Source organism: Mytilus trossulus, chromosome 9, assembly GCF_036588685.1.
Source record: "Mytilus trossulus isolate FHL-02 chromosome 9, PNRI_Mtr1.1.1.hap1, whole genome shotgun sequence".
NCBI classification, from domain to species: domain Eukaryota; kingdom Metazoa; phylum Mollusca; class Bivalvia; order Mytilida; family Mytilidae; genus Mytilus; species Mytilus trossulus.
In genome coordinates this window covers 57,321,706-57,342,348 of record NC_086381.1, presented here as the reverse complement: position 1 = coordinate 57,342,348, position 20,643 = coordinate 57,321,706, and the positions used below count along the sequence as shown (strand labels likewise).

The following is a 20,643-nucleotide window of genomic DNA, read 5'->3' as shown; positions in this document are numbered from 1 at the left end:
ATCGTGTGTATGGTCATAGATATTTGATGTCTCTCATTTACAAGATTCAATAGCGCTCGAAGTGAAAACTTTTCAACTAGAAACAGGAAATAAGAAAATGTATGATTTATGTAGAAACTATATACACATGATGTAAATGAAATATCAATACAAACAAATGCACTTTTATAATTATATATTTGTGATAGTAAATGGTTAATGAACTGAGTTTAATCAATATAAGCAGTACGACATAACAGTTTATGGTAAAGTGTCTTGTTAATCGGACCTTTTTGTAATAGTTGTGATATTAAAAGTATAAGAACAAACAATACCAAGGAAATTTAAAAACGTTCTTTAAAATAATGTTAAGGTGGATTCCTCTGTCTGTGATTCTGAAGTAGCAGATACAACTTCTTTAACATGTTAAATGCAATTTTCAAAGTATTATGTAATTAATGTGTTAGACTTTTCATGTTGATATAGAAAATGATGTGTTTTATCATATAAAAGACTATATTTTCTAAAAAAAATACACAATATTTTGGTTTGATTACTTTTTTCCAACTTTGCCCCCAAAGGGGAGATTACTCAGATAAACATATATTTATAAAAGAAAGTGTTTTTATCGGCTCTGTGTTTTTTCCTTATCTCCCTATACATGCTATATGCGTGCAATTTCCAGGAATCACAGGTATAAATTGTTTCAGAAAATTCAAGTTATTAATTTGTTTAAGCTTATACAACCTCATTATTTATGTTGTTTTGAATGTATCTTGACATGTTGCATAACATTAGTTTATCATTAAAATTTAAATTTGTTAGCAAACAAGGATGTACAGTATGAAACGTGATTTTTCTAACAAATGATTGTTTTTTGTCACAAAGCAGGATACTTCATTTTTTTTTATGCTGTATATGTTTATCACGTGTATTGCGTAACTGTCTTGTATTGCAGGTTGATAACAGCAGAGTGTTTCATAGACCTTCATACACTGACGGCATTTTGTCATGTAAGTACATTTGCAATCATATTGAATATAGAATTCAACTCATCTTCTGTTTGCTTCAAGATGTAAGAAAAAAAAGTGACGTAGCATAAACAGGGCAGTCCCTGGGGGATATCATTACAGTACAGCCTGTGACTTCCTCTTAGTAATGTCCACCCTCTTGCATGGTCAACATTCAATGGTGAACATTTATTGGGGTATTCAATCTTGAGATGTTGGCCATTTATTGGGGGTCATAAATCATAGGTAGATTTTTTATCTAATTATGTTACCTGTTAAAATCAATCAGGGTTGAAGTTTTCAGCTGGTATGTTTCATTTAAATTTACCTGTGCAGGTAACTTGGTTTCTTTTAAAATTGACATTTCACCTTTTTTGGAAAATGTAGAATAAAATATTGTTTTAGTCTGTTAATTTATTATTATTTTTTGTCTTTAATTTTATTTAATTTTTTAATTTTTTAAGGTTTAATTTTTTTATTTTTGAATGTTTTGTTTCTTATTCTTTTAATTTCTTCTCAGTAAGAATCTTGAGTAGAAATGGCAAAAAGTTAAAGATAGAGTTATTGACAAGCATTTGAAATAAACAGACTTTTAATAATTGTTTTTTAAGTAAAAAGGTTTGTATAAATGTACATGATGTACATTGTATTTAATTATTTGTTAACATTATTAAATGAGTTATTACTATTAATAATAACTTATTATCATGCAAAGTGATATTTTAAATTAAAAAAATGAAAGTAATTAAACAATTTTGTTTCTTAACAAAATAAGTTGATCAATATCAATCCTTTTACAATAAATTTTGATAACATCTAATATTATTCAGGAAAACTACAAGTACCATTATATGGTTTAGGAAAAAACTAATTATGTTTATCTTAATTTTCTTCAAATCTCAAAACAAAGAGTTGTGCACAAACAATCACTGAAAAGACTTATTTTCCAAATGTCCACCTAGTTATCATCAAATTTTGATAAATGTTCATTAAAAATGCTAATCATAATGAATTTTTTTTCAAAATTTGTCTCCAGAAAAATGGTGCACTTCTAAAGATGGTGACACTTTAATGGTCTATTAATTAAATCATTTTTTTTTCCAGTGTATTATCTTGTCAATAGTGCTGCACTGGCATGATCCTTAATCTTGGTATACATTTACAAAGAATATTTCAATCAACCTAGGCCTTTTAGATAAAGTTAATATTTGCAGGGATTTGAATGAATTAAGACTTTTAAAGTCCTTAATAAAAAAAATGAATTTAAAGAAAAAACTAAAAATAAAAACTTTTGATAAAAACTGTAAACTTGATTGTGTCAATAGGTATAGAATTTTTGGTCATTATTTAGAAATAAAAAATAGTGGACAATATAAAATTCATAGAAAGGATAGAATGTGTAAACTGTGCCTCGTGTTACAAGGTCAATGAAGAACACCTATTCCTTGATTGTAAAATTAACAAAACAACTTTGAAATAATCCATTTGAAAATTATTAACCTTCTCATTATAATGTCTCTCACCCAAGAACAAAAAGTAAAAGAAATGCTTAACCTCTAAAACATGGATCATGTTTAAAATATCAAATGACAATAAAAATATTATCAAATTTTGTTGTAATGAATATTTCTAATACTTATTAATATTTTATTCAATAAAGAAATAATGAATTGCCTAAATTTTATTTAGTGTATGAGTCCTAAAGACAATCTTTATCATTTGTTGAATAATATTGAATGCAGATCAGTCTATCTACAATAATAAACCATTTTGATTTTAGAAAATTAATTTTTGAGAAACACCTTGTCGATAGAAGAAGGCAGGCATTGTAAATGTTTGCAGTATATTTGAAAATGATATTCATTTATTTTTCACTACCAAAAAATAACTTAAATTGATCAAAAATTATTTAAATGGTTATATATCAAAACTAATAGCCAGGGGACAATTATGTTTTAATTAAGCTGTTTGTTCAACTAGTTTTATTATTTCAATTTATTTTTGAATTTCTTGTCATAATCACAGTTATTAAATTTGACAAACACATACATGTATATTTTACCTGAGACACCTGACCTGTAAGTTATATAATTTTAACACTTCAATGCATTCAAGATTTCCCTTTATCCTTGACTAGTTTATGAGTAATACCTTGTGTATTAAAAAAGCAACAAGGGGTATGATGATGAACATATAGGGCCACCATGGTGAACATATTTTTTATGGCCACCATTATTAAGATAAAGTCACAGGTAGTACTGTAGCTCAGTAGTCAGTAATTCGGTACTGACATGATTTAACAAACTTTTCTAAAATTGTCCGTTTATAAATTTGGAAATTATTAAGAAACTAAGGTTTCATCTCCCTCAGGCAAAGTTGACTTAAGATGAATTTGGCTATCAATGTTAGGTATTTTGTTCATATAGCTCTTCAACGGTTTCGGTACTTATACATCCTTGGATTTCAAATGTTTGGTTTTGAGCGTTTCTGATAAAGATAAATCCAGAAAAGCGCTTCGGACGCATGAACTCATCAAACGTGTTGTTTTCAATTTTTTTGAAGCAAGACAATATTCCTCGCTTCGTGTAAAATTTGGAATATGACTTGCAATCATTTTCACTTTTATGACAAACCTCAATTAAAATAAAATGTCTTAATAATTATGAAATATAATGAATAATTTCAACTGGCTAATTTAAACCTTTAGATACTAATACTATGTATTACTAACGGCACGCGTGTTCAATTAATTTGTGATATACAAGTCTGCTGCATATTTCATGTATATACTTAAACTAATGAAATAAATTTGCAGAAATATTTAAATACTTATAAGAACATAAGAAACTCGAATAGAACACTAATTAATGTTAGGTTTGCTTAATGGAATAGCGAGAGTTGCTCTAGAAACCACAATAGATTTAGTGACGAGGCACTCACGAAATTAATTTGTGTTTTTAACTATTAACAGTCGTTCGCAATTGTGATCGTGTTTAAACAAAGTATTGTTCTATTCGACCAAAATAACAAACTGAGAAGAAAAGTATACAAAATTAAAAACCAATTGTCAGAGAACAATTGAAGGTCTTTCCACCCATATGGATCAATTTTAATATAGAACTATGAAGATGCAGTTTGAAATATCGCCAACGATAGATTACTGTAAACTTATTCGAAAAATATATGGTTTCTATACATTTTTTCTTCAAAAGGGAGATACATTGTTACTTCCGGTTTATAATATGTCACTTCCGGTTTTATTTGATAGTTTACTTGACACTGAATTCAAAAATATATTGTTCAATACACTTTACATCAAATAAGTACAAAACCAAGCTATTTCCGGTTTACAAAAGGTCACTTCCGGTTTGTCATGTAAGTTGCAACCTAATAAAAAAAGTCCCATGGCTATATTGTGTTTAAATATAAAGTAAAAGCAAAGGTCAAAATCTAGAAAATCAAATTTAACTTTAACCTTGAGCTTAATTTTAAGGTCATATACCAAGGACCTTTAATGATATGACTCTAGGTATTATACTTGGTAAATAAACTCATCATAGATACCAGCCCTCATGGTCATAAAACTTTCGAGCATGATTTTTTTACTCAGACTCGAAAATCAACCAATCAAATTGCTGGATTTCATGTTTCGAGCATGATTTTTGCGCTCAGAGCACTGAGCAAAGTTTTATGCCTTCAAGGCCAGGACTAAATTAAATGAGTTAAAAATTATACCACCATACATGTAATTTTAAATATGAAAAGGGAGAAAACTCCCTTTTACGGTCAACGTACCCTTTCAACCAAAATTCATGTGTTACGACATGTCGCAACTTACAATTTAGTAGAATGTTTTATAGATATCTTGTACGGTTTTTGGAAATAAGTGAGAAAAAAAGCCAAAATCAAAATTCAGAATATGACCTTGACCTTTGACCTTAACCTAATTTTCATTTTTTTTTTACCAAGGACCTCAAATCAATAGACCCTAGGTCTCGATCACTTATGGTCTATCAGTTAGAAATGCATATAAATTTACTTATTTCACATGCATAAGGGGAAATAACTCTCATATGGATTGTTCATATCGCTTAGGTCATAATAGGACAAATCATGCGAATGATATAACGAGAAATTTTATAAAATAAAATTGTCTCTTTCTTTTGCGGTTATTGAGTAAATGTAGTCACAAGGAAAACAGTGTTTGGGGAGATAGCTCTTACAAAGTAAATATTTTGGCTTTGATTGGGTGAAAATAAAAGGCGCATAAACTGTATTATACTACATAAGAAATATCTTAGCGACATATTGCGAAACAAAAATGTTACGCGAAAACAAAATTTGGCGGAAGAAAATAAAAATAATAATAATGATAATAATAATAAATATAAATCAATTGTTTTAAAAACAATTGTTTACGGTTTTCCCCCTCTGAAACATGATTGATTGATTGATTTTTATTTATTACTTGTTTAATTGCTTGCTTGATTGGTTTGTTTGTTTGTTGGTTGGTTGGGTAATTAGTTAATTGATTGATAGATTTATAGCCTCACGGAACACGTGAAAAGGCATTGAGAGCCTAGTGTCCGTGTTTAAACACCTGAGACCTAGCCTCTAGAAACACGCAAAAAAAGCATTGAGAGTCTAGTGTCAGTGTTTAAACAAATGAGACCTAGCCTTTAGAAACACGTAAAAAAAGGCATTGAGAGCCTAGTGACCGTGTTTAAACACTTGAAACCTAGGCTCTCGGAGCACACGAAAACGGGTCCGTGCAACATTTAAGTTATATTCAAGTTATTATTTGTGAAGTAGGAACATGCAAGGATTTAAACAGGCCTTCAAAAATATATTTGCATCTTCCTTTACAAATGTTCTCTTTTTTATAGGGCTTACCGGAATTCGTGTTTTATTTACTGATTCATCTTATTGTGTGTGCATTGTATTTAAAGGAAATCGGACCTGACCTGCAAGGATCTTTTGTGCAAATTTTAATTCTTTCCGAAAAGGGAAAATCCCTATTTTATTTTATGTAGGCTGCACCGGATGTAGTAATTGTGACGTCACCAAGCAGATATACTAAAAGAGATAGCTTTATTTTATCCTTTGCAGAGAGAGACGTTGTCCTGAGCACACCTATTGTAACGGATTTAATTTTTTTTTTCATTTACAGGTCATTGATGTCGGATCGTGCCTTTTTTTTCGTACACGTATATACTGGAACTTAGATTTGTTTTTTAATGCAGGTTTCCAAGTTTGATTCTAGGATTTTACCACTATTTACGAAGTTTGGAGGGATTTCTACGTCATTGATTTTAATTTCTCAATCCAGATTGGAACGTTGAGCGGACTGCACGTAATTTATACTGCTAACGGAAAATACATTTTCTCGATTTATTTTACAGGTAAACTATTGTCCAATCGCAGACCGCCGACCACTGGTCGACTCATTCATTGCATGCACACACAAATAATGCTGGTGTTATAGGACTCAAACAAAACGTTTATCGATTAATTTTTAGAAATACAATGTACATGATTTGGCGCAGATATTTTATTTTGCAGGAATAGATTTGTATTTCAGAAAGAAATTTATTCATAAAAAAATGGATTAGCATTTTTATAATAAAACAGAAATGGGATTCCTAAAAAAAAGGGGGAGGGGGTTAGATGGGTAGTTGTGGGCATTGGATAATTTACAAAGATAAATTGCATGTACGCATCTTCAGAGCTGTAAAGTTAGTCAATTTGTTGATTTCTTTCCATTTCAATGGCATGGAAACCCCCAAAATGCTACACGTATTTTTTCGACAAAATTTCACGACATAAATAATGTCGCGACTAACATTTTCTCACATTTTTTTTCAATTTGACCCCAAACTTTTTCCTGAGTAAACGCAGTTTGAAGTGAATGTATAAATTTAGAACATGACCTTGACCTTTGACTTTGACCTAATTTTTTAAGCTGGGACCCAAGGACCTGAAATAAAAAGACCCTACATGTAGGTTGATACGACTTACGGTTTATGAGTTCATATGCATATCACTTATTTGAATTTAAGGGGAAATATCTCTCATATGGAGTCTCCGGATAGCTTCCGTCAAATTTAATTAGAACATCCTGAGTATATAACGAACAATTTTGTCAAACAATTTTGTTGTAATTTTATACGGTTGGGAAGTTTTAGCGATAACAAGGAAAACAGTGTTCGGTTAGATAACTCTTACACCGATTTTTTTTACGCAGTGTCAGTTTCAAAAGCATATCAACCTTTCCATATAATATTCCAAATATCTAAGCGACATCTTGTATAACAAAAAAACAGCGAAGAAACAAAATTTGGCGGAAGAAAAAAAATAATAATCAGAAGAAAAATCAATAGGTCTTTCCACGGAAAAGTGGAAATACCTAATAATCAGAACAAAAACAATAGGTCTTTCCACAGAAAAGTGGAAAAACCTAATAATGTATGTATTTGTTGTAGAGAACAAAAAGAAGAATGCAGTTTTGTGTGTGTTTTGTTGTCTTTCTGTTGTTAGTGTCCGTTAGAGGTAAGTACACAGTTTTTTGTTTTTGACACCTTAGTATTTTTGTGTTGTCACCGTTGAACGCCTGAAAGAAAAATATATATCGACTGTTCCTGTGACATGTGAGCCAAAAGGCTACATTTATAGCTGTTATTAGTTGCTTTTTCAATTTTGCGATAGTTTGTGATACGTGAGACAGCAAAAAACACTAAATCATAGAACCTTATAACCATGCTGTTTAATTATTTCAAATATAATCTAAATCATATTAGGATCTTTTCACTTTCATCATTATCGTAATGTAGTTTTTGTTCGTTTCACCCACACATAATATTGAAGGCATTTTTTTTTCATTCACTCGCAACTGTTATAGATAGTTATAGTTTGATATATTGTAAAAACATTAGTCAGGGGCAGAACATTAACAAGTTATATTTATGTGTAATTACTTATAAAGGTAATTCTTGTTTTTAGAAATTATAAAAATTACTAAATAGAGTGATTTCAAATTTCAATAAAAGCATGGACTAAATGAAGTTTTTATGACTTGTTATATCATTTTATTGCATAAAATAGATAATTTATCAAATTCGAGAGGAGTATATAAATAAAAGACCAGTTTAAGAATAATGACAAATTATTTATACATCTTTGAACGAATAAGTAATTACATTTGTTTTTAATAATTATAGGTATTTGTTTTTAGTTACTAATTATAAATAAATTAAAGTCTTCATTAAATCACGAGCGTCTTTCCATATCTGTCTTTCTCATATTCTAATAGTCACAAAATATCAATATTTGACCAAAAAGCGTCGATACGAAAGATAAGTGCATCAGAAAGGCAAATAGAGTTTCAGTAGGAGTAGTTTTTATATATCATTGGGAACATAGCCAGATGAATGTAAAAGTTTCTTAAAGGTAATAACATCTGTATGAAAGGACACCTATAAAAATAATATGCAAAGATACTCATATAACTAATATTTAAATTTGCCTCGTTTTCAACATTACTTGTATAGGTTATTTAAACCATTACTTGTTTAAGAAATGCCCCTATCTGAGCATATATTCATTTTCTATGTTTCTAAAGATAATGTGTGATCTAATGTAATTGGGGTAATGAGCTATCGATGTAAGGTCAACATTTCCTTCTGCTGTTTTTTTACTATCGTACGTCGTCTTTTAAAGACATGGTAGGTAATAAGGGAGGTGTGAAAATGAGAGGATAAATGGCAGAATGGGGAAGTTGTCCTCACTATTGTCCCAACGAAAATAGAAAAAAAAGAGAAGCACAATACACAAACATTTTTTTTAGAAAAAAAATCAAGACAGTGAATTAACTTTTATAGTTCATCAGAACTTTTTCTTTGACCATTTTCAAAACCTTTCACCTACATAGTCGTCATCAATACTGAGACAAAATAAATGGTAATTTTTAAATAAAAGATCAAACATAGATATGAGTAAACCTAGACTTGTTAGATGTGGAATCTTGGTAAATTAGACACACAAACTATACATAATAAAAGAACAGACAACAGAGCATTTTTTTCTATCTAAATTTATGGTACAACTGTTTACTGTGTTAGTGCGTGTGTTATAAACAGGTGGGGGTCTACATATATGGTTTTGATTTTGAAACCACCTGATATTTATAGTCTTATCTAAATTCTAAATCAGTGTGTAGTTGATAGAAAGATTTATAACATACACTTTTTATTGCATCATTGGTACATACATTTATAGAAACTTGAGAAAACTTAGATTCAAACTTGTGTAGGAAAAGTTGAACTTCGATGAAATTTGTCATTTCTTTTATCATTTGGATTTAAAACTCCTTCAGAATTTTAGTAATTCATCCTACACAGGCTGTTTGTCTTTTTTATCGGGTTGCCCGTTCCTGAGAGACTAACACAGAAAAAGACTTCAAAATTACAAATTGTAGTATTCATTTTACAAAATGAAATATCCTCTCAATGAGTGTTTTCTTAACACTATCATAAAGGCGGAATATCTATTCATCAACGGCATTCTCTTGATGTATGACAAACACTTAATAATTTTGTTATACATTAAATAAAACATTATTTTATTTCAAGTCAACATGGCTAAACAAGACATTCTGGAAGACAATGTCCTTTATCATGCGTAAGTTAAACCTTATGTTTTTATATTTTTTAATTAATTTTGACAGAGTGAAAGTTAAGTTGAGTATATTTTAAAAAATCATTTAAGATCAAAGGGCATAACATGAAACACCTTATGAAAAAAATCATTGAAACAAAAAGAATAAAAAATGCGTCATCAAAATATTTGCTTTTTACCGTACTATGAATTCTAGTTATGAAAATAATTGACAGTTTTTCGTAAAAACGTGGACAACAATTGTAAGATGAGACAAAATCTGAAAACATTAGAAGTAATTGCATCTACAGCCGTAGTAAAAAAAATATATCAACTGACCAAACAAATCAGCACCTGATTAAAACTAGTCCTACATAAACCTGAGCTAATATACACGGATGCAACTTATTCAAGACATTAAATTGTGATAACAGTGTTTTGATTTAAAGTTTTTATTCTAGCTAATGTTTCATTTAAGGATTGTTAAAAGAAGTCCGTGTCGACCTTTCCCTGGTCTTCTACCTACTGTTCCTCTTCGTTGCAAGTGCGGGGAATGCGATGGCTAGTGGATTCAGCTATCCGTCATTTAGAGGTCCTAACAATCCTACCAGAAACAGGGAAATATAATCTTTTTTAATATGAACTTGTTAAAATAAATATCAGTTACAATGTGATTTTTGAATTTTTTTTTTAAATTTTGATTTGAATGCAAGACCCATACAATCTGGAATGGGAACAGGTATTTTCAAAGTGATGGTAGTTAGCGAATAATCTAGAAAACAGTAGATATTAGACATATAAGACTCTTATGTTTATGCTTGTTTGTAAGTCACAAAAGTCGTAGATCCAGTTCTAAACTCTGCATTTTTAATATCCACAACTGATCAATCAAACAAGCTACATTACAAGTTTGTATCGAAAACTGAACATGTCCCGATCAGTCAAGGTCGTGTCATCGACAATATAGAAAACAATCAAGTTGATTTTAAAAAGTAACGCCTATGATTGTCACGTACTAAAATATAAATACTAGTTTATAAAATATGTCAAAGATTATACTGTCTTTAACAATGAACAAAGCTCATACCTCATAGTCAACTATAACTGGCCCTGAATTGACAAATAAAAAAAATAATTCAAACGAGAAAACTAACGGACTAAATAATGTACAAATATAATGAACATTAACAAATATGTAACACAGCAACACACGAACCCCACTGAATTATAGGCTCTTGACTTTGAACAGGCACATACATACAAAATACAGCGGAGTTTATCGGAATCCAACACTTTCCCTACAGTTACGATCGCTAAACAGTACAACATTCATGCAAGAACGAACTATAAAAATCAGTTACAGCAGATTCCAACGAGTATGAAGCTACAGGTAGATTCTTTGGTTAGCTTCCTTGCTAGCTCAACCATGAAATGATTATTACCTTAAAATTGGGAGGAGCATAGCACTAATTCGTCATCCAATGAAAACACTCATATCAATGGCCTGTTTATAATAATATGTTTCATACAAACAGGTTTACCTAAACAACTTTGCAAATTAGTTTTTTTTCTTATAGTCTTTGATTGAATTAAAAAATTCTTTGTACTACAATAAATTAGAAGCGGAGTTACGATTTATGTTTTGTTCAAGGATGATAATATTTAGTGTTGATTCAATGCTAAACAAATAGAAATTTTATAGAAAATCCACATCATTTCCCCTTGTACTCTCATAGTTGGCAATTTGGTACTTGATAGAGGGAGGATTATTGCAAGCAGTGCTAGCAATAATTTCCTAAAAAACAAGTTTAGAAATTGAGATATTGGTTTAAACACATATATATAAATATGGACCAATTCAAGTACACCTTCTAAGGTGCGCTCGACTTTCGTGAATTAGCACAGTTTTTTAATTTAAAGGTTGTAATAGGACTTTTGTAAACTTTAAACGCTAGCACATCATAGAAAATCAGGAGAGTAATCTATGCTTAAAATTTTATAACAAAAATAACTGTGGATGTTCTACAAAGATCTTGTTTCTTTTTTGCGCAAAACCCGTTTAACTTTTAAAATGCAATGAAACTATGAATAATCATGCTTGCTTGAAGTTTCTCCTTTGTATATGTACAAAATGGCCCATCTCTATTATTCATTATCTTTGCTGTTTTTATACTATTGAAGTTTGAAAAATTCGTAAACGTAATTCAAAGGCAATAGAAGGATTTTTACGCCGTAATTGTATCATTGTAAAGTATATACACATAACTGTATTTATAAATGAACTGAGTAATTGATTGAAATAAAATTGGCAATTCAAACACACCTACAATATGCTTGTGAATCAATAAATTATAAATTTAGATTGAAAACTTATTTTTAAACTGACTTGTAAAACTAGTTTTACAATGTTTATATTCTGTCACTAGTTCTGATTGGTTCTCTGTTTAACTATCGACTCCACCCACAGGCTTGCGTACCTTACCTAATAATGATTTCATGGTTGAGCTAGCAAGGAAGCTAACCAAAGATTCCACATATAGCTTCATACTCATTGGAATCTGCTGTAAAAAAGCTTAACTCATTAGAAAGATAAAGATAATATACCTATAACAAAATCACAGAGATAACTTGACCGAGTACTTGTAAATCCCAACAACAAAAATACACTTAAGACAAATCTGAGAGTACTTGCAGTTACTGACAACTTATTCAAAGCCAAAAGCAACTAAGTTAAAATTCATGCATCTTAGACTAAATTATCAAAAAAAAACCACATCCGACATCCAATGGATATTGTGTAAAGACGTCATAAACAGTCAGAGACAACGATGACCATTTACACTGAAAAGATACAGAAGACGAAATATTTTAAATCAATGCAAGTGCATAAGTATATAACAATAACAAATATTGGTTTAGTACAGATACGTAGTTTGGAAAAAAAAAACGTCAAACCATACAGTTATCATATTTCTGATATATTTGTACAGAAACTTTACAGAAACGTTTACTTAATGTAGCTTTGAGTAAATTACACGAAAAAATTATGGCATTTAATTAAATTATGTAAAATTTTGGGTACAGTTCAATCAAGGTTTGAGATATTGGACCAATCAAGTTCAATCAAAACAGGTAATATTTACATGTAACTTGTCAGGATTTTTAATAAAATCGAAGTCGTAGAAATAAATCATTCCTATGTCAAAGCTAAATGTAAAACAATGAATGCAGAAATACTTCTTTATGAAAGTTACTATCGTCATCGTGTCACAGATCGGCCATTGATTAAGATGTCAATATGAACTCTGTGATATATTGTATGCGTACAATTATAATTTGTTAATGATCGATGTTCCCGTGCATTTGTAAATTGACAATACTGGTTTATAGATATGAACTGTCTTCGGTAATGGCCTATTACTTCCTGCTGTTCGAATCATGATTATTTCTTTTATACTTTTATAACAATGTCATGTGACATCTTTAGTTGAAGTGGGCAAACAATTTCGATAAGTAAAGCGGGATAGTTTTCAATATGGACAGACAGCTATAGACCGCTGAAACTAAACTTGTTACAAACGACGTTCTTACTTTATTTTAATCTGATTTTTCAAATTTGTGAAAAGGATTGTCCACTGCAAGAACTTAAGGTATGTCAGCCATGTTAACGTTATTTGTGCATGTTTTGATTAGATTGCTTACACGTATCACAGTATTTTCAAGAGTCGGCAAATGTCATTATAAATTATCAACCTCTATTGGTACTAGTAGTAAATGGTAAACACAACGAGATATCTTTTAACAGATAGGTCACATTTAATGTTGTGCATGTTTATTGAACACTCACGTTTGGCACTTGTTTAGGAGGAAAGGGGGAAGGGGGGGCGAAAGAGTTCTAAGAGTGAATTTAGGCAGAAGAAAAGTATGCTGTACTTATAATGCAAAGACAGACAGATTGAGATAAATTGCATATTGCACTTGTGAGGGTACTGTCTTTATAATAATTTTGAACATTTAAAATAATCTATATTTCGAGCAATGACTGAGCTATTTACACTGGTGAAATGTATAGTAGAGTTAATTGCAAGATGTTTAGAATTTCTTATCCGCAACTTGAGTTTTCCTTTTTATATAACGTAAGGTAGAAATGGTGGTGAGACAGTTCAAGCTTGCCTTTGGTAGAAGAAGCATAAATTGGGCACACATGTTATGTTTTTTTTCAACTGATTGTTATAGTTTGGTCATATGTTGTACTGGTAAACCTTTGTCCAAGGTTACAGCAACAATTTTTGCCAAGTATAATGATTTTATATTTTTTGAGATATTAGACCAATCAAATCTATATAATGGAATGGTCAACGGCGTTAGCTTGAGTTTTGAATAAAATAATAGAATTTATTGTTTCTTTAATTATAATTATTAATACTTGGACTGATAAACTAGTTGATTAAAAATGAAAATTCTATTAGCATAGTTTAACTGGATGTGAGCTGATATTTAAAGGTTTTCCTCGTTGATTGAAAGAAAAGAACACATATTTTGGAAAGTTAACATAAAAACACGAAACTAAACTGACTAAAAGAATTAACTATTATACTACATAAGAGAAAATGATGTATATTACAAATGTTGGTTATGCTATTTTCATTGGTAAGATTTAACCAATTTGATGCTAACCGTAGCCAAAATTGACCGTTTGATGACAGACGGTAAAGGACATTTTTTCCCTCATATCTCTACTGTCATTTTAATAATTAATTTCTTACTTACCATTTCAATTTCCACTTCATATATGTTATATACATAGGGATCCTGAGGGCCCACTCTATAATCCTTGTAGATATTAAGGTACCTTTCTTTTTTTAAGTTACTATCTCGTAGAAACTATGATGACAGTTTTTATCTTTCAATACCACAATCTTATATTCAGGTAAAAACATAAAAACGAAAAAGGCATAACCAACATTTGTAATATTCCCTATTAAAGGTAACCCGACAAAACATTAATGATAAGTATATGAACATGGTCAAAGAAATTATTCTTCAAAATAATAAAAAAAAACACACCAGTATTAAAATCATATTAAAGACAGAAATGAATATAACTGAACGTATACGATAGTGTTGCTATATCTAGTTACAGTCGTTTGCAATTGCTGTCTTAATTTTGAAATCAATCTAGTTTTCATGTTTGCAAATGGCTATTCATCAACTAAATATGTTATAAAAAAATATTTATGTTTATTTGTTGTAGAAAACAAAACAGAAGAATGAAGGTGTATCTTTGTTTAATCACCTGCTTGTTGTTGGTGTGTGTTGGAGGTAAGAAAATGAGATCTCAATTTAAAACTTACATTAGAATAAATTTTCTTATTGACACGTTTATGTATTCTTTTCTTTTCATCGTTAAACGTTCAAAATTTCGATCCTGCTTGTGTTGAAAATTGAGACTGCGTGATACAATTTCAGTTTCAATTAGTTTTGTCAATTTAGTTACCCTGATCGGTTATATAACATTAAATAAAAAAATGCTTTTTCAACATTTATCTTGAATGATGTTATTTTTTTATTTGACCGCTTCGGAAAGATTAATAAAGAGAGGAATTTGAGCGCATCAATTTTATTACTGTTTTATTCATGGTGTGTTAATATCCTCCCAATAACTGTTTACTTCGTAGAAACATCTAATTTGGGAGTACCTGTGCAGTTTAGACATTTTCGTTGTGTATGAATAAAGCTATGTAACCTGGTTCCAGCTTTAAGGATGTTTGCTCTTCTGTTTTTTGAATTTTTGCCAGATTTCTGGAATCCTCTGGTTTTGTCCATGTATTGACATTAAAAAAACTTGTCCACTATTCCCTACTTTTCTCTTCATTTTTTATTACAGATAGTTAAAAAAGCCATATTTCAAAATCTTATAAAATCCTTGTTATGTTTTCATAGCGTTTTAAAACAAAAAAGGTGCCAATGTTGAATGTAAGAAAAATCTAGAGAGAATTATTTCTCGCCAAATTTTCAATGGGTTGTATCTCGAAAACAAGCACACGGACCTGACCTTCTTTTTTTCTGCTTTTTTAGTTTATTCATTTATATACTATCACTTCATAACAGTCTTTTAAAAAGCTGGATATTTTTAAAAAGAGTAGCGAATCTCCTTGATACAACTTTAGTTTATTTTCAGTCAATCTGGCAAAGGAAGAAATGTCTGAAAACGATGGACTTATTCATGAGTAAGTTGGTCTATATGGTCTTATTATTGGAATAAATCAAGCAAAGCTCTAAAATAGTTATTTTTGTTAGATAATATGAAAAATTAAAAACATTCTTCGTAGAAATCGTAAAAACAAGTAATAAAAGTACAATGTATCTTGTGTAATTTTAGTAACAATAAGTGTTTTGTAGATTAAAAGTTTTAAAACAAAATAATGATAAAAGAAATAGACCCCAATCAAACACCTAAGGTGGAAATGGACATTATACAGATAGAATAAGCACTGACCGATACCGCTATTGGTTGGCTATATGTACCAGCCGGAATAATCAGTACAGTAGTCAGTGCTTTGGTACTTACATGAATGATAACATAGCTTTCAGATATTTTAAAGCATTAATTGTTAATGTTTCAATTCCCAGAGTTACATGTCACATGTTACATTGACATCCCTGTAGCTGACGATTCAATAGACCGTTGCAGAAGAAGGCGAATCGAGTTACCTTTGTACCTGCAGGTCTTCCAATAAATTGATACCAAGTCAGGAATATGACAGTTGTTTTCCATTCGTTTGATGCGTTTGAGCTGTTGATTTTGCCATTTGATTAGAGTCTTTCCATTTCGGATTTTCATCGGAGTTCAGTTGTTTTGTGATTTTACTTTTTGATACACGACACCAATCAGAGTATATATACTTAAACGTTTCGACTTAATAAAAAACAATACGCATTAAAGTAATATACCAGTGTGATATATTATACAATTATAGCCCCATAGAGGTCCATACCAGGATATATTGGCCTGAAAGAAGTATATTGACTGAGGGAAAAGTCATTTAGATATTCTAAAAATAACCGTGCAATATGATTTTTGCTATCCGCCGTTTTTGTGTCTACCTTCAAAGATATATTTAAACGTGTGACTATTCCTGAACGAATCAAATTAGTTAAAATATATCAATTAATAATATATTCTTATATCTCAAGTTAGTCTGCATAGATATAAACTCATGTCATCCGATAACGAAATGTATGGTTATTGATTTAATATTGTATAATGTATTCATTAAAGTAATTGCTTTGTTTTAGGCTTGTAAAGCGAAGTGCCTGTCAAAGAAGACTATGCCATGGTAATAGAGATTGTTGTCGGTTTGATCGTTGTTTCATGGGAAGATGCATGAGGTTCAGACAAAGATAGTGATATCAGCTATGCATTATTCATAGGCTCTAGTAATCATACCCTAACATAAAAACTATCATATATTTAGATATAGAACTTGTGAAATTCAAATTTAATAGAATGCGAATAAAACCTGTCTTTTATCCCGAAAGTCTTATCATCATACGATACAATGATTCTCACTATCTCGCACTGGGAGAAAGTATTTCCCAGTTACAATAACGAAACTGATTATTTACGTACACAGTATATTAGAACGATAATACATATGTATTTGTTTTTTCAAGCCCTAAAAATGTTAACCAATCAAAGGCTCTGAAACAAGGTAATACAAAGACAACAACCAAGAAACAAAAGCAGTAATCGATTTATCTTATAAGGTTTTTTAAAATGATAAGCACAGTTTGAGTGTTTGATGTCATTGATACTGTCATACTATAATAATTATGTAAGCAACCTTTGAACATATTGCAGTTATAATTGCTATATAGTTATCAAAAGTACCAGTATTATAATTTAGTACGCCAGACGCGCGTTTCGTCTACATAAGACTCATCAGTGACGCTCATATCAAAATATTCATAAAGCCAAACAAGTACAAAATTGAAGAGCATTGGGGATCCAAAATTCCAAAAAGTAGTGCCAAATACGGCAAAGGTAATCTATGCCTGGGATAAGAAAATCCTTAGTTTGTCGAAAAATTCAAAGTTTTGTAAACAGGAAATTTATGAAATGACCACGTTATTAATATTCATGTCAACACCGAAGTGTTGACTACTGGGCTAGCAAGTCTAAAGATTAATAAACAAACACTTACATTCACAATACAGGACTCGTAAACTGTAATCTACATTGAAATAAGTAAATGTGGCATGAATTAAAAAAATACCTTGATTTTAGATGAATTGAATTGATCCAGTGTTTCTTTACGTCTTTTATGTATAGAGTGTCTTAATATTCTAATTGAAAGTTTTAATGTGCCATTCTAACATGACGTCCTTCAAACGCTTTGAGTACACATCCGTGGTAGAATATAAATATACTGCATGGGCTGTTCCGATCGTACTCCGTCGTCATATTGCTTTTTTGTGAATGATCTACCCGACGTCATAGAACGATAACGTCAGAATATAAGCATTTTACAGGAGAATACACGCTAGTGAAACCCGAAAATCATCACAACAAAGAAAAGTAAAAAAGCGATGCTATCAGTGTTATTTAAGCCATTGTGTGTATAAATATAAGACAACTAAGTAAATTTATCATTTACAATCACCCAATCCTATCTTCATCTCCTATTATTCAGTTTGCTCCGTTCTTTTACGTCAATTTAATTGTGCGTATATCTATGGGAACGGCAAATAATGCCTTCACCTACACAGAGCGCTTCGATCAAAAAGAATGGTCGTAGTTGTCCTATTAGAGTCGAAATAATGCGTTATATCTCAGGGTAAAATATTTTGCATTAAGGGCCAACCCGTGGTAAAATCACGATATATTCAAACCCCTATGAATTATTTCTTAAATAAAAGACCTAGTTTTGATATAAAAATGCATGAATCGCAAAAATGAATCATGACACATTGCAGTTAAAAGTTTACATACCAACACAATATGTTAATTCAAACTGAAACAAATGCTGACTGTTGAATCATAAGAATATTGTCAATGTCGAAATAATCAGAACTAGACCAACAGTACAGAAGTAAAATAACACAACAAATTGTTAAGATTTTCGAACACAACAAAACTACAAAACACTGTCTAAAAACTTGCTAAGGCTAACTAAGCCTTTAATAGAAAATATTGATATTCGATTGAAATATTTGCATGAATTAAGAACTAAAGTGAAGTGAATACTCAACCAGCGGTGTCATTATATTTGAAATCTCAATAATTTAACAAAACTTCTAAAACATCTGCAATCAAAAGATTTACAATTATATATATGATTATATCCATATATTATATCTAACTACATTGAAATAGCTCAATAGTGCTGAAATTTGGATTGATGTCTCAAAAACAATCAGTGCATCATCAAGAATTGTTGTAGATACAATTTAAATGTTCTATTTCACACACCATCTAACCTTTAAATAAACGTACTAACTGCATAATACAAATGCACCGAGAAGGATATGAAGGGATATTATTTAAACACTGATATTCGCACTACCTTGGTTTGTAATGCGATGCGGGGTATACATCTAGCAATAACTTTTTTTCTATAACCCTAGATGTCTAGGAACGTTTTCTGAAAGTTCAGGATGTACACGACAAAGACTATATATATAAGACTATACTGATACATAATGTATAAGGTGTACATTTTTACACCTTATACATTATGTATCAGTATTGTTAAAACGTGTGACACTTGAAGAAGGCCATTTGTTGAGCCGAAATATTTGTCAACACGATTAATTAACAACATTTTCGTATAATAACATCTTATATCAGTACCGTTGTAAAAATCTTTAGACTGATATAATTGTTTCCTTATCTGCATAGTATCGCCTATTCTAGACGATCCGGTACATAGTACATTTGCTGGTTGGTCTTTTTTTATAATGTCTAAAAATAGCAACAATCAACATTCAATCTATTTAAGCGTGGATCAGTTTGTGAAAATAAACTGATACAGTTACTGAATTAAAATTATATAAATGTCTAAGAATATAACTGAAACACGCTAATTAATACATTAAAAAGTTCTATTAGATGTTAAATAAAAATACGCAATATTTCGCTAAATATATATATATACATCTATATTAGCTTTGAGATGAATAACACAATAATAGCCGTGCATCTTTTGAATACAGCCTTGAATTCTGTGCGGGAATATACTGCGGTACTTATTCAGGTAATACAAAACCCTAAATAACTGATTTTTAAACAACTAAAATTTCTATACCTTTTTATACATTTGCTTTATACGTTTCTGTCTTTAAATACATGTATAGAAAGTATGTGTGATACCACAAAATATGTTACATAATGTCTATAATTATGTTAGCACGCATTTGTTTTGATATTTCAAGACCGAAATATATTTGAAAACCAGTAATTTAAGCATTTAAGCATTTAAATTACAGTACAGCAAAGTTAAGGTATGTATATGAGGGCAATACGATAGGCAGGCTGATTGTAATCAGTTTAAGTATATGGAATATTCGAATATGACGTGCTTCTGTCGCTTTATGAATAAACCAATGCTCTAAATCCATTTTTTTGGCATCTGCGTATATTGACTACTGCAGAATAATGAATTTAATCAAATTGGCATGCATTAAATAAATTAAAGTTGAACATTTTGTTACTAATTCATTTATTATGACTGTATTGTGTTGCATTCCGAAATTGACATATTTTACCTAGATACGACAACCGTTCATGCTGGCTGTTCAAAAACTCTTCCTTCTGAAAAAAGGCAGCTGTTTGCTTCTTTACAAACAAAAAAGGAGGTTCATGGAAAAGACTACACAATCGCTTTACCCTTTTACACATCGGACATAGAAATTACCTTAATTGTCCTAATCAGAATCGACATAATGGATGTAAGCTATACTTTATTGTAGGTTTAACATGGATAGGCATTACATTCGT

The 20,643-nt window shown here is 30.4% G+C and overlaps 2 protein-coding genes across 2 annotated transcripts; both read left to right on the top strand.

The window, feature by feature from the left end:
- Positions 1–829: 829 nt before the first annotated feature.
- LOC134684040 (uncharacterized) lies at positions 830–10,298 on the top strand. The gene is made up of 4 exons (XM_063543333.1): positions 830–992; positions 7,472–7,538; positions 9,617–9,665; positions 10,120–10,298. The coding sequence occupies exons 1-4, from the start codon at positions 846–848 to the stop codon at positions 10,205–10,207; spliced, it is 351 nt and encodes a 116-aa protein (XP_063399403.1). The 5' UTR covers positions 830–845; the 3' UTR covers positions 10,208–10,298.
- Positions 10,299–14,878: 4,580 nt separating this feature from the next.
- Positions 14,879–17,049, top strand: LOC134684248 (uncharacterized). The gene is made up of 3 exons (XM_063543507.1): positions 14,879–14,963; positions 15,823–15,871; positions 16,941–17,049. Exons 1-3 carry the CDS (start codon positions 14,879–14,881, stop codon positions 17,047–17,049), a joined length of 243 nt encoding a protein of 80 aa, XP_063399577.1.
- The last annotated feature ends 3,594 nt before the right edge of the window (positions 17,050–20,643 follow it).